At 47.1% G+C, this 14,836-nt stretch overlaps 1 protein-coding gene across 1 annotated transcript in view; it reads left to right on the top strand.

The window, feature by feature from the left end:
* abca4a (ATP-binding cassette, sub-family A (ABC1), member 4a) overlaps positions 1-14,836 on the top strand; it is a 78,870-nt gene that overhangs the window by 26,604 nt on the left and 37,430 nt on the right. The window contains exons 12-20 of the mRNA XM_072678677.1: positions 2,792-2,997; positions 3,105-3,281; positions 3,864-4,086; positions 5,873-6,094; positions 6,992-7,196; positions 7,908-7,988; positions 8,977-9,198; positions 13,077-13,254; positions 13,612-13,743. Coding sequence (XP_072534778.1) covers positions 2,792-2,997; positions 3,105-3,281; positions 3,864-4,086; positions 5,873-6,094; positions 6,992-7,196; positions 7,908-7,988; positions 8,977-9,198; positions 13,077-13,254; positions 13,612-13,743 — 1,646 coding nt within the window. The remainder of the gene's footprint in view (positions 1-2,791; positions 2,998-3,104; positions 3,282-3,863; positions 4,087-5,872; positions 6,095-6,991; positions 7,197-7,907; positions 7,989-8,976; positions 9,199-13,076; positions 13,255-13,611; positions 13,744-14,836) is intronic.

Genomic DNA, 14,836 nt, shown 5'->3' with positions numbered 1-14,836 from the left:
GAAAAGGCGCTGATTTCTCCCTGAGAGCATAGCAGTGCCCTGGAGGGTCCTTCAGCATTGGGGCTCAAAGCCCAGCACCCTTCAGCCTAATCAGAGTGAGGCCCCCACAGTGTGGGGCAGAGAAAGCAACACCGCTGCTGTCTAATTGTAAAAGTCTCAGACCCTCTCAGTCTTTGTCTCTGCTCCAGCCAGCGACACTTGGGGGTGACAAACCCCATCGTTTGAGCCCAATTAGGTACAGCTGTCAGTCCACTCGGCCCTCCTTTCAGCCACCTACAAAGAGACAGGCCCTGTAGGCACCCAGGACCGCAGTGGGCATCTGCTATCACAGGCCAGCTCCACACAAATTAACGCACAACAGTTCAATTAAGCTGACATTAGGCTGTGTGGGCAGTAGACACATTGTGGATGTCAGCGCGAGGGCCCAAGTACTGAAGTGCAGGTTTCCCTGGTGGCATTGCTCAATCCGACACGGTTGGGCCGTAAAGGGAGTCCAGCATTGAGCTGTCAGACGGAGAAGGAGAGAATGTGAACTTTGGCTCAGGCTTTGTGAGGTCCCCGAGTGCAGCACTGAGATGCACTGATACAATGAGCTCTGTGGAAGGGCATTTTTTGGGGAGGCTGGCCAAGTGTGGCTCCTTCGTTTTAGGGCTCAGTTCTGTTCAGTTCAGCCATATTTCGTTTGATTTCCTTCATTTTTTGTTAGGAATTCTCATTAGGAGCATTAATTAATACACTTTGATACAAAATAAATGGCGAAAATCGCTGCTTGCCATCAGCAGCCAAAATCAGAGAGAGCACAACTGGCCTTGGGTGGCCTGGGGAGGGGTGGGTTGATGGCACTTCTACCTCACATCACTCCTAGTGTGATGTTGGTCACACAGGCGTCTGTTAGCTGCTGAATCAGAGCTGGGCTAGGCTACCTAGCGATGCTGCATCAGTGGCATTTGGAAAAGAGGCGGTGGCTAGCTTTACATGTGTCGGAGGAGGCCTCCTGTGTCCTAGTGTTGGGGGCATTGCTAGTGATAGAGGGAGTTCAGATGAACAGGGATTGGGTAATCGGCCTTTTAGATTGGGTAGAAAAATGGGGGGAAATTGTAAATAAATTAAATGAGTGAAATAAAAAACAGTTTAAAGCAGCAGTACTTAATATTTTCAATTGCCATTACAAGCAGTTGTCTTTCTGAGTGGGGAGGGGCAAAAATGTGTAATAAATTGCCGTTCCTGCAAAAGCCTAATATAATTATTCTAAAAACAGACAGAGTGGTCTGGTAGGCTTTTGCATACTTACGCCACATACGCAGCCTCTGAAAGAGGATCCTGCACTGGTTGCTGGCTATCTGAGCAACCACGGCGCTGCTAATGGTGCTGATACAAATAGAATGACTACCGCAAGAGCAGCTAATATGAATGTGGAGAATGTGGTCCCACCGTCCAACCAGAGTAAATGTAAATGTGCGGTGTTTCTATTATATATATATATATATATATATATATATATATATATATATTCTAAAAGAAGACTGACTGACTGCACCACAATGCACATTTTAAGTACTCTTCCACAGGCAATTACACATTCTCACCAGAGAGGTCTCTAAATCCCCACAATCCCAAAATCTACAAACTGTCGCTTTAAAAAAATCAATGTAAAATATTTTCTTATGATTTTAGCAGTCTTCCATTCCAGTGTACACACTAGGGCTACACGACATGAACCTAAAATGCAATAAAGTGGTTAAACATTGTAATAATATTATGAAAAGTGATAAATTATGACTTATTTGCTGTGTTTCTAACAACATCCTCGCTGTCACATAAAAACCTTGTATCTCTAAAACAGCAGCTTTACAGTGAATGGAAGTAAATTTTAAAATATTTTATTTCAGGTCATTTTGTTGCGTTTGTATTGGTCCGTTTATCATGAAATTCTGATACAGTGTAAAAAACAGCTGCCGGCTTCACATTATGAAGAAAAGTGAAAAACGGAAATACAAGGTTTTTGCGTATATTAATTGTGTGCACAACATTACTTTTCTAATATTAGACACATCTCCTAAAATAACATTCTACTAGTCTAAATTACTGCAGGTGTGTACTGTAACCGGATCGTTTTGTCATCATATTATATATTATTTTATTATTTTGCTCCATTTCTCTCCCAATTTGCTACTGCCGACTAGCCCACCTGTTTACAACCACCCCTAGCACTAGGAGCACTAGGAGCACTAGGAGGTCTAAGCACTTAACACATGTCTCCTCCAATTCATCTGAACCCAGACAGACACGCCTCTTTTCAAACTGCCACTGATGTAGCATTGGCAGGCAGTCGGCACACTCTGAGAAAAGCGCCGGGTCCCCATCTCCACCACACCAGCTAATCAGTGATCAGAGGAGAGAGGGCAATCCGCCCACCTTGAGAGAGCACAGCCAATCGTGCTCTCTCTGACTCAGGCCACTGATGGCAAATGCGACGATCTAATCAGCCAGGCATGGTTGCAGTTCTATCAGCCAAGAACAGAAAGCTGAGGCTGCAGTGGCTCAGCACAGGCTCACCAGCACTGGAGAAATGTAGCCTGGCCTGATGACGCTGGTTTTTTGATGATTGGGTCAGGATTTGGTGCCAACAGCATGAGCAATCCAGCTTGCTGGGTAAACAGCCCAGGCTGGTGGAGGTGGTGTGAATGGGGGTGAAGGTGGTGAGGTGGTGCGTCCCTTCATGACTACAGTATTATTAGTGTGAATATCTATATATTTGACTTATTTATTTATTTATTTATTTATTTTCCAGTGTTTGGTTTTAGATAAGTTCATGGGTCTGTCGGATGAGGCCCAGCTGACCCAACGGGCCCTCGACCTGATCGCCGAGAATAAGTTTTGGGCCGGCCTGGTCTTTGTGGACATGTACTCCTGGACCACCAAAATCCCTCCACATGTCAAGTTCAAGATCCGCATGGACATCGACGCTGTGGAGCGAACCAACAAGATCAAAGACAGGTCAGAGCCTTTGTCACGAACCTGAAGCCCATCGTTAACATCCTGGACTTGAGTTCATTCATTCATTTCTCACTCACGCTCTGATTGGTCCTTCTATTTGTGATCAGGTACTGGGACCCAGGTCCTCGAGCTGACCCCATGGATGACCTCCGCTATGTGTGGGGAGGATTTGCCTACCTGCAGGATATGGTGGAGCATGCAGTGATCAAGACCCACACAGGGAAAGAGTGGCCTCTAGGAGTCTATCTGCAGCAGATGCCATACCCATGCTATGTGGATGACCTGTAAGTCCTGCAAAAGTATTTGGACACCTGTTCATTTCTTTGCTTCTGAAATCAAGGGTATTAGAAAAGAGTCTAACCTGTCTCTACTGTCCAGGCTTGAGGAGATAGTAGATTTTGGAACAAGCCTTGCTGTGAGCATTTGATTGTAAGTGTAAGTAAGGTCAGGATGTTGTATGATCACACAGGTTTGGATGGAGAACCATCACTGAATGCTGGGGGGCTTTATACCCCTCTGCTAGCCCACGCCTGGCATTATTAGGCAGCATGGTGCCGATAGGTTCATGTTGTCCTATTCTATTGGCAGTACTTCTCTACCAGGACTAGACAAGCTGTGTGTGTGAATTTGCACATCTGTGTTAGCAATGGTTGCAAATGAAAGTAGCTTTAACACATTCATTAGAAGGGGTGTTTGTCCACAAACTTTTGGACATATAGTGTATGTGTTCCTTACCATCACTGACTGAACAATGAACGTTCCTTAATGGTTCTTTAAGTGGGATGTGTGGTTCTAGGAAAAGCCATTGTAGTTTTACACAGTCTAAGAGTGTGTGTGTGTGTGTGTGTGTGTTCTGTATATTCAAGGTTCATGCTGACCCTGAGCCGCTGTTTCCCCATCTTCATTGTGCTGGCGTGGGTGTATTCGGTCTCAATGATGGTGAAGAGCATAGTGCTGGAGAAGGAGATGAGGCTGAAGGAGACGCTGAAGGCCATGGGCGTCACTAACGAGGTTCTCTGGTGCGCCTGGTTCATCGACAGCTTCCTTGTGATGGCTGCCAGCACTGCCTTACTCACTGCCATCATCATGGTGAGTGGCTGGGATTGTCTGGGAAGGACATAGCTGAACATAGATCTACTTTTAGGGTGAGTCCAGAAACTTTTGCTCCTCACCCTCTGGAAAAACCATAAAAGGAGCTGGAGGAGCTGAGAGAACGAGCAGTAACTAGGGAAACGGGACTGCTGATTCCTTTGAGATATGATGCTGACTACTGATAAACTGAGCCTATCTCAACGTGGCTATTATAACCGGAGGGTCGCTATTTCAAATCCCAGACATGCTGCTAGGCACTGGCACCTTGGACCCCCTGAGAGCGCAACTGGCCTTGCTCTCTCCAGGGTGGATAGCTGGCAGTGCAGTGTTGGCTGCCACTGGCGTCTGCTGGCTGATGCGGCAGAGGCGGGTACACTGAGCATGTTGGCCGGTTTGGGAGCGTGGTGACAGCATGTCGGAGGAGGCGCGTGTCCGTCATGGTGCTAGCCTTCAGCAGAGGGTGACCCTGAGGGTGCACAGGATATGGTGGGGCATTCAATGGTAGCAATACACTACACTACACCTCGCCAGACAAACACCCTTAGATGGAAACCTCACGGTAAATATATGGAAAACGTATTTTAAGGAATCACCTCATCACCTCAGAGCAGAGATGCAGAGTTAAAAATCTGGAAAAGCCTTAACATAACTCTAATTAAAGGGGTTGGTATCCCACGGAGACATGACTGGTCATCTTTAGTGTGCAAGTGCACAGCAGCAGCTCTGTAGCAGCAGGTGGTTCAGGATGGTGAAGCGGCCTGCCTTCGACCTGTTAGATGATCAGTGATTTCTCAGATGAACATCTCCAGATCCTGTAGCTGCTGCCCGCATCAGATTCAGAAGTCTGACTCTGGCCTACAAAGCCAAGACTGGACCAGCCAGCCCCTCCCTACTTGATGGCGATGGTCAAAAGCCGATCTGCACCAAGAGCCCTTCCAGCTTTAAGCACGGCTCGGCTCGACCCACCATCCTTTAAGATCCACAGAAGACGAGCGTCCAGACTTCTTACTGTCCTGCACCGAAGTGGTGGAGCGAACTTCCCCTGGGTGTCCGAACAGCAGAGTCCAACGCTCGCTGTCCTCAAACCCAGACTGAAGACCCTCCTCTTCTGAGAGTACTCAGGCGAAGAGAAGAGTATTATGGTCTCCATATTGACTTGTGTTTAGTAGAGTCTAAGATTAGAGGTTTAGAGCTTTAAATTCTAGTCTTTTTAAACTAGCTGAGGTTCTTCTTGAGTGAACAGTGAAGCTCTTTTGTAAGTCGCTCTGGAGAAGAGTATCTGCTAAATGCCTTAAATGTAAATGTAAATGTTGAGATGGGAGTCTGAGAGTGTGTATTTGAGCTAAAAGGGACCACGCCAAAGAAAGTCTCACCAATATCATTAATACATCAGTGCCTCCTACTGGATGCCGTTTGAACTGCAGTTTTGAAGAAACACCTAAAAAGTTGTGATTAATTCTGAAAGAAATGTATAGTATCCTTTATTCATGACATCGGTAACATCCCAGCAATATGAAATACAGTAAACCGCTGTTTGTGACTTTTGCTGGAGTGTCCACATATGTCTATAACCTGAGAGTTCCTGAAGGTGACAGATGAAGGGCGCTGGTACAGACAGCGCTGTCTGCAGATAGTACTAAAGGTCTGTTAAATGTTGAAGAATCATCTTTACTGGTGGGTAGTCTTCTGGTTGGTTGGATTTCTTGTGTACCACACTGACCTCTTGTGGCCATCCATGTGAATAATTCCTAATACTGTGCTACTTTTTTTTTTTTGCTTTAAGGGAGGGAAGGTGCTGAACTACAGCAACCCCATCATCCTCTTCCTCTTCCTCCTCACCTTCACCACAGCCACCATTATGCAGTGCTTCCTGATGACCGTGTTCTTCAACAGGGCCAACTTGGCAGCAGCCTGCAGCGGGATTCTCTACTTCAGCCTCTATCTGCCCCACCTCGCCTGCTTCACTTGGCAGGACCGCATCACCAAGGACATGAAGATCATGGCGGTACGTCATATGGCAGGAATGAAAAAGTGCTTTCCGATTGGAATCTGATTGGAGTATGGTAAATGGCTATGGCAAACCTGTGGGAGACCTGCCATCAGCTTGTAAATAGGAGCATCTAATTAGGTCTAATAAAGAGTATCTAATTTGGGCTCCTCTAAGCAGCTGCCTAGCACTCTGGGTGGAGGTCTGGCAACAAATTGAGGTCTGGCTGACCCACAGGACTTTGGAAGGCAAAGAAAAAGCCCTGTGTGACTGTAAAAGACCTTGACCTTGACCTTGACCTTCATGGAAGAATCACAAGACCTTTCCGTCCAACCAGGAAACCTCACCTTCCTTATCAGATATCTGCATAGGCCTAGATTTCTTACATCAGTGCCTTCTTAATTTAGACACCCGGTCTTATCCGTAAAGGACCCGTGTGGCTGCAGTTTTTTTTATTCCAGCCAATCAGAAGCACATGTGATGCAATGTTGGAAGACTGACCAATTGATCAGACAGGTGGAATCAGGTGTGTTACTGGCTGTTTAGAAGGAAAACTTGCAGCCATGCCAGCCCTTTTGTGGATAAGAGTGGACATCCCGGGTGTAGGGTGTCAAATTGGGAAGGTACTGAGTTCTAGGCCCATGCAAAGGTAGTTATTTATATATTAGTGCAGGTATCGCTGCACAGTAGAACAGTGCACCATCACTGCAGAATCTGCATGACCTTCCTGAAGGTCTTCTGCAATCAAATAGCCCTTTCTAGCAATCCTACCTACCTCCAGCTGACCTCCACCGTTCCTGTTTACTGCCCTACACACAGTACATAGTACGGACACAGTGCCCTTACACATAGCCAACCACTAATTGACCCGTCAGGTCGTAAAATGAATGTCTCTCTGTGATCTGTGTCTGTTAGAGCCTGATGTCCCAGGTGGCGTTTGGTTTCGGGACAGAGTATCTGTCCCGCTACGAAGAACAGGGCCTGGGGCTACAGTGGGACAACATTCACACCAGTCCGCTAGAAGGCGACGAGTTTTCCTTCCACACCTCCATCATCATGATGCTGCTGGACACCGCGCTGTACGCTGCTCTCGCGTGGTACCTCGATAGTGTTTTCCCAGGTACAGGAACGGCTCACATGCTGCATGCTAACAAGCTAATTAGCAATGGAGACCCATATCAAGTCAAGTCTAGTCAGATTTATTTGTACAGCTTTTTACAAATGTTGTCGTCACAAAGCAGATTTATATAATTAGTAATTAGTAAAACACAGAAAAAAAAGAAATAACGTAAGACATGAAGGATCAAAGACCCCCAGTGAGCCCCAACGCCGACAGTGGCAAGGAGAACCTCCCTCAGAGCTGGAGGAAGAAACCTTGGGAGGAACCAAGACTCACAAGGGGGACCCGACCCGTCCTCCTCTGATCAGAACTATTTATAAATTATTGATAAAAATGACCAAACCAGATACAGCAGATAGTTAATAGTGATGATATTAATAGTGCAGATAGTTAATAGTGGTGATATTAATATTAATAGTGCAGATAGTTACGAGTCCATTTAGGTTTAACATGGTCATTAAACAGGTAGCAGTGGTAGCAGGGTGTGCCGCTGGTCTGGCATGGGTGGTGGTGGGTGGGTGGCCTGATGGTCGGACTGGTAGGTGGCAGCTGGTCTGACGCAGGTAGAGGGGACCTCAGCGGGCAATCTTCCAGCAGGTCGGGCTGGGTGTGCTGATTTGTGGAGAAATCTCTTGATTAGGTGGTTTCTATATATATATGTATATATGTATATATATATATAGCGTGTTTCTCCCGTGTGTGTATTTCCAGGGCAGTACGGCATTGGCAGGCCTTTTTATTTCCCCATTCAGCCATCCTACTGGCTGAACCTCACGGATCCTCCAAAACCAGGTGAGTGTGCAAAGGTGCAAAAGTTTGTGGACAAGGGACGTTCCTTATCGAGCTGGATCTGATCTCTGAGTGTGTATAAATAATAATCCAGCTCCACAGTTTAGATCAGACGAGCTGCTGATCAATCAGCTCAGTGAAATCCCTTTATTTTCAGTATCAGTTTCTATAATCAGACATTCTGGTCTGACTGATCTGACCAATCAGCTACCAGCTGACCAATCAGCTTTACAGCACTGCAGTCTAATCACTTCCTGTGTGTGTATGAGTGTGTGTAGTGGTACACACTCTGGACTGATATCTGTAGTTGGTATCTGTAGATGGTCTACTGGTGTGTAATAGCTGGTTTATAGTGGGTGAATGTGCTGTGTGTGTGATTGGGGTTTCTATAGCATATGTGTGTGTGTGTGTTAGCATTAGCGTTAGCCTCCACTTGGTTCTGAACAGGTTTTTTAGTGCTGGTTTAAGAACAGAGAAAGGTGAGCGAGCGGTTCTGCGGTTCTCCCGCTGGTAAAACGGTCAGAGTGTTTCATTGAGAGTTTCATAAAGGGTCAGATATTATGGTCTGTTTTCAGGTTCCACTGTAAAATATCTCCACACTCAGAACCTCAACTCCTTTATTCACCTTCTGAGAACGTCCGCACCGCTGCAGCAGCCGCCGGCTGGGGATAATGACCGTTAATGGTGCCTTGAGGACACCAGATGTTCAAGCAAAGACTGGATACTGGTTAAAATAGCCAGTACCCGATCCATTACAAGACACCCGGATCCACTGGAGCGGATCAGGCCATCCTTATTGTAGACTCTTCCAGAGTTACCTTTGAAATCAAGGGGTTACAGTAACAGCCTCTACTCTTCTGCAAAGTACTTGCACAGGAATTTGGAACATTGCTGTGAGGATTTGATGGCTGATAGATGTTAGTTGATAGCTGAGGTGGTAATGTAAGCGATTTAGTGCAGTTTGAATGTTTGAATATTTTCTTTCTTGTAGTTCCTGAGAAACCACAGGTGAAGAGACCCTCAATTGACAACGCAGCTCAGAAAGCTGAGGAGAATGCTAATAACCTCACCCAACCTGTGGAGGAGCAGAAGAGCCAACTTCCAGAAGCACCAGGAACCTGCAAACATGGAGACCTACGGGAGAAGTTGGAGGTGCAGAAAAAGCTTGATGAGGAGGAATCCAGTTTCCAGAACCAGAGCGCTCTGTCTGGAGGTATGCTCTAAACACAGCCCACCAGAACTCAGAACTCAGTAACATTCAGGATGTGTGTTGAAGGTTTTTGAAGTTCAGCGGCAGAAAAATTAGGAACATTACTGTTAATAAGCTGGTTTTCAGTTTACTAACCCTGACCCCTACACCTAACCCTAACCCCTACACCTAACACCTACACCTACACCTACACCTAACCCTAACCCTAACCCTAACCCCTACACCTAACCTTAACCCTAACTCTAACTCTAACTCTAACTCTAACTCTAACTCTAACTCCTAACCCTAACCCTAACCCCTACACCTACACCTAACCCCTACACCTAACCCTAACTCTAAGCCATAACCCTAACTCTGACCCTAACCCCTACACCTAACCCTAACCCCTACACCTAACCTTAACCCTAACTCTAACTCTAACCCCTAACCCTAACCTCTACACCTAACCTTAAGCCTAACTCTAACTCTAACCCCTAACCCTAACCCCCACACCTACACCTAACCCCTACACCTAACCCTAACCCCTACACCTAACCCTAACTCTAACCCCTAACCCTAACCCCTACACCTAACCCTAACTCTAACCCCTAACCCTAACCCCTACACCTAACCCTAACTCTAACCCCTAACCCTAACCCCTACACCTAACCCTAACTCTAAGACATAACCCTAACCCTAACCCCTACACCTAACCCTAACTCTAAGCCATAACCCTAACCCCTGCACCTAACCCTATCCCCTACACCTAACCCAACCCCTACACCTAACCGTAACCCTAACCCCTAAACCTACCCCTAGCCCTACCTCTACCCCTACCCCTAACCCCCAAGCCCTTAGACCTAACCCTAATCTAACACTCTACACATAACCCTAACCCCTACATCTAACACTAATCTTAACCCCTACACCTAACCCTAACCCTAAACCTAACCCTAACCCCTACACCTAACCCTAACCCTAACCCCAACCTTTCATGATTATATTTAAGGTTAGGCTTAGGATTCAGGGTTGATTCAAGGTAGTAATAAATGTGTGTGTGTGTGTGTGTGTGTGGGGGGGGGTTTCATGGGGTAGCCTGATTTCTTCACATTTCCTATTCAAGGCTTAAATAATATCACAGGTGGTGATACAAATGTAGTGCTACCTTGGGATTCATTCCCATCCATTGTTGTGATGTCCCTCATCAGTGGCTCAGCTAAAAGGCTCAATCTGTGCTCTTAACGATAGTTTTACTGAGGTTAAACACCATAATGACTCAGGCCTGAGTGTTGAGGACAAAGTGTACTCAAAGGATTAGCACACAGCTGCTCGGTGATCACTTAGCAGATGCATGTTAATGAGAAGTATCAGTGAAAACAGTGCCGTGTACCTAAAGCTTTGATAGACGGTGTACACACTGTACAGTTTACACACATGCCCTTTCCCAGACCACGGCGAGAAGCTGGTGACCTTGTGTTCCCTGTGGCTGTAATGTTGATTCTCTGAGCAATAGTTAATGTGTGTTGGAAGTGTTTGTACCACAGTGAGCCGAATTCCTTCCCTCTGATATCACACCATTCACTAACAGCCCTGTTTGCCTTCTGGCTTTGCAGTTTCAGGTAAAGGCTGTGTGTGTACTGTGTAATCAGCTCTCAGAGAATGCTATGTTTATTAATGGCAGTTGCATTTCCCTTTGGTTGGTACGCCACTTCAGTAGCTGAACTTGCAGTCTACTTGCATTTGAGCAAGTGTCTGGAAGGGGGTGTAGTATCTGGAAGGGGGTGTAGTGTCTGGAAGGGGGAGTAGTATCTGGAAGGGGGCATAGTGTCTGGAAGGGGGCCTAGTGTCTGGAAGGGAGCGTAGTATCTGGAAGAGAGCGTAGTATCTGGAAGGGGGCCTAGTGTCTGGAAGGGGGCGTAGTATCTGGAAGGGGGCGTAGTGTCTGGAAGGGGTGTAGTGTCTGGAAGGGGGCGTAGTATCTGGAAGGGGCGTAGTATCTGGAAGGGGCGTAGTGTCTGGAAGGGGTGTAGTGTCTGGAAGGGGGCATAGTATCTAGAAGGGAGTGTAATATTTGGAAGGGAGCGTAGTATCTGGAAGGGGGTGTAGTATCTGGAAGGGGGCGTAGTGTCTGGAAGGGGTGTAGTGTCTGGAAGGGGGCGTAGTATCTGGAAGGGGGCGTAGTATCTGGAAGGGGTGTAGTATCTGGAAGGGGGTGTAGTATCTGGAAGGGGTGTAGTATCTGGAAGGGGGTGTAGTATCTGGAAGGGGGTGTAGTGTCTGGAAGGGGTGTAGTGTCTGGAAGGGGGCGTAGTATCTAGAAGGGAGTGTAATATTTGGAAGGGAGCGTAGTATCTGGAAGGGGTGTAGTATCTGGAAGGGGGCCTAGTGTCTGGAAGGGGTGTAGTGTCTGGAAGGGGGTGTATTATCTGGAAGGGGGCCTAGTGTCTGGAAGGGGGTGTAGTATCTGGAAGGGTGCATAGTTTCTGGAAGGGGTGTAGTGTCTGGAAGGGGGCGTAGTATCTGGAAAGGGGCCTAGTGTCTGGAAGGGGGTGTAGTATCTGGAAGGGTGCATAGTTTCTGGAAGGGGTGTAGTGTCTGGAAGGGGGTGTATTATCTGGAAGGGAGCGTAGTATCTGGAAGGGGGTGTAGTATCTGGAAGGGGGTGTAGTGTCTGGAAGGGGGTGTAGTTTTTGGAAGGGAGCGTAGTATCTGGAAGGGAGCGTAGTATCTGGAAGGGAGCGTAGTATCTGGAAGGGGGTGTAGTGTCTGGAAGGGGGTGTAGTGTCTGAAAGGGAGCGTAGTGTCTGGAATGGGTGTAGTGTCTGGAAGGGGGCCTAGTGTCTGGAAGGGGGCCTAGTGTCTGGAAGGGGGTGTAGTATCTGGAAGGGGGTGTAGTATCTGGAAGGGGGCCTAGTGTCTGGAAGGGGTGTAGTGTCTGGAAGGGGACGTAGTATCTAGAAGGGAGCGTAATATTTGGAAGGGAGCGTAGTATCTGGAAGGGAGCGTAGTATCTGGAAGGGGGCCTAGTGTCTGGAAGGGGGCCTAGTGTCTGGAAGGGGGTGTAGTATCTGGAAGGGAGCATAGTGTCTGGAAGGGGGCGTAGTATCTGGAAGGGAGCATAGTGTCTGGAATGGGTGTAGTGTCTGGAAGGGGGCCTAGTGTCTGGAAGGGGGACTAGTGTCTGGAAGGGGGTGTAGTATCTGGAAGGGGGTGTAGTATCTGGAAGGGGGCGTAGTGTCTGGAAGGGGTGTAGTGTCTGGAAGGGGGCGTAGTATCTAGAAGGGAGCGTAATATTTGGAAGGGAGCGTAGTATCTGGAAGGGGGCCTAGTGTCTGGAAGGGGGCCTAGTGTCTAGAAGGGGGCCTAGTGTCTGGAAGGGGGCCTAGTGTCTAGAAGGGGGCCTAGTGTCTGGAAGGGGGCCTAGTGTCTAGAAGGGGTATAGTGTCTGGAAGGGGGCGTAGTATCTAGAAGCGAGCGTAATATTTGGAAGGGGGCTTAGTATCTAGAAGGGAGCGTAGTATCTGGAAGGGGTGTAGTATCTGGAAGGGGTGTAGTGTCTGGAAGGGGGTGTAGTGTCTGGAAGCCTTTGCTCTTCATGGACATCAGTGAGCTTTGGGCGATCATGACCCTTGGAGCGCTTTTAGTAGGTACTGACTACTTCATACTTGTGGCCTAGACTGACCCAAATGTCTAGAACATCAAATATCTTTGGTTTTTGCGAAACTCAACCGTTTTTCCTGCTCCAACACCTCCTTCACCTTCAAAAACTGACTTGCTGCCGGTCAGGAGCCACTGGAACCACATCACCTGTCGGTGGTACTAATGTTATGGCTGATAGTGATGATGTAATGTTGAGTCTTTTGTGGGATCACTATATATTCTTGTGACCTCTCGTCCCACAGAGAAGGTGTTCTTCGAGGCAGAGCCGAGTGGCCTGGTCGTGGGGGTCCACGTGGAGAACCTGGTCAAAGTGTTTAGCGGCAGCTCCGCCCCCGCTGTGGACGGCCTTAGCATCACCTTCTATGAAGGCCAAATCACTGCTTTCCTTGGCCACAATGGAGCAGGGAAGACCACCACCATGTAGGTGCCTTCTACACTGTAGATCCTTGATATGCTTTCGGAGGTTCTTCACAGTTTGAAACCGTGGAGGAACATCTTAAAGTGCTTTGAGGAACCTTTAAGGAACCCTTTTCTTCTAAACACCTTTCTTAGAGGTTCTTCAAAGCACCTTAAGATACATTTCTTTGAAAAAAACATCTAAAAATGTGTAATTAGTGATTCTCAAACATGCATAGGGTTCTTGTTTAATGTCGAGTACCCATATTTGTGGAGTTGACTTGTCTGAGGCAGATTTGGAGGCAGTTTCGAGGGTGGGGGTAGAGTACGACACATGCTCCTCGCCCTTTCTGCATAACGTCAGTTGTTTCCACTTCATAGGTCTATTCTTACCGGATTGTTCCCTCCCACGTCGGGCACGGCCTACATCTACGGCAAGGACATTCGCACGGAAATGGACACTATCCGCCAGTCTCTGGGCATGTGCCCTCAGCACAACATCATCTTCCACCAGTATGTAAAACCCTTATGTTGGATTCATGCATTTAATTAAAGCTCTGTGCATCTATGGTAACATCTACAGTAGCATACCATTCAAGATCCATCCAATATGTCCAAATGTATGTGGACACCCTATTCTAATGAACTCTTTCAGCTATGCATGGAACTGTGTAAAAAGGTAAAGGTGCATGTATCTGTCAATGCACTATGTACAGCAACACACACACACACACACACACACACACTACTGAGATTGGGGCAGTGAGCACACACACACACACACACACACACACCCACACCCAGAGCGGTGGGCAGCCAACTCCAGAGAGGGTAAAGGGCCTTGCTCAAGGGCCCAACAGTGGCAGTTTGCTGAGTCCGGGTATCGAACCCACAACCCTGTCATCATCACTAGCCCGGAGCTCTAACCGCTGAGCCACCACTGCCCTGTCCTCTGGAATGATGGATGGTGGAGCTCCATCCAGTACTTTTGGGATGAGTTGAGGAGTTGGGGATGATGAGGTGGGTTGGTGATCACCATCATCCAGCATCCTGACCTCACTCTTAAACTCTCATGTCGCTGAATGCAATCAAATCCTCACAGCAACGAAATCTCCTCCTCCTCCGAAATCTAGTAGAAAGCCTTCCTCTTCCCTGGACAGTAGAGACTCTTATTTAAAATGCCCTGGATTTTAGAAGAAGCAATAGAAAGAGCAGGTGTCTCAATACTTTTGTCCGTATAGTGTATATACGTAGTCGCTGTCACAACAAAACCTTGTATCTCCAAAATGGCAATTTTACAGGAGAAGGAAAAAGCCTTCTTAACTTTCAATGGTTATCATGTTGGAGCATTTCTATTGGTCCATTCAGCATGGGTTTCTCACACAGTGTTAAAAACATCTTCCAAATGATACAATTAATTAATAACTGAAGTTATATATAAAATAATACTTGTAAATGAAAATGTCATTTGTGGATATGTAGAGTTTTGTAATGGTGCAGTGGGTAAAAACACACCAGTGGGTCGTCCCAGTGGCAGACTAGGGTTCAGGCCTACACTACACCAATAAGAGTCCTGCATTCTCCTATTGGGATCAATTCTGTAAAT

This window comes from Salminus brasiliensis, chromosome 5, assembly GCF_030463535.1.
Source record: "Salminus brasiliensis chromosome 5, fSalBra1.hap2, whole genome shotgun sequence".
Classification (NCBI taxonomy): Eukaryota; Metazoa; Chordata; class Actinopteri; order Characiformes; family Bryconidae; genus Salminus; species Salminus brasiliensis.
The sequence above is the reverse complement of the archived record's forward strand: the minus strand, read 5'-3'. Positions and strand labels throughout refer to the sequence as shown.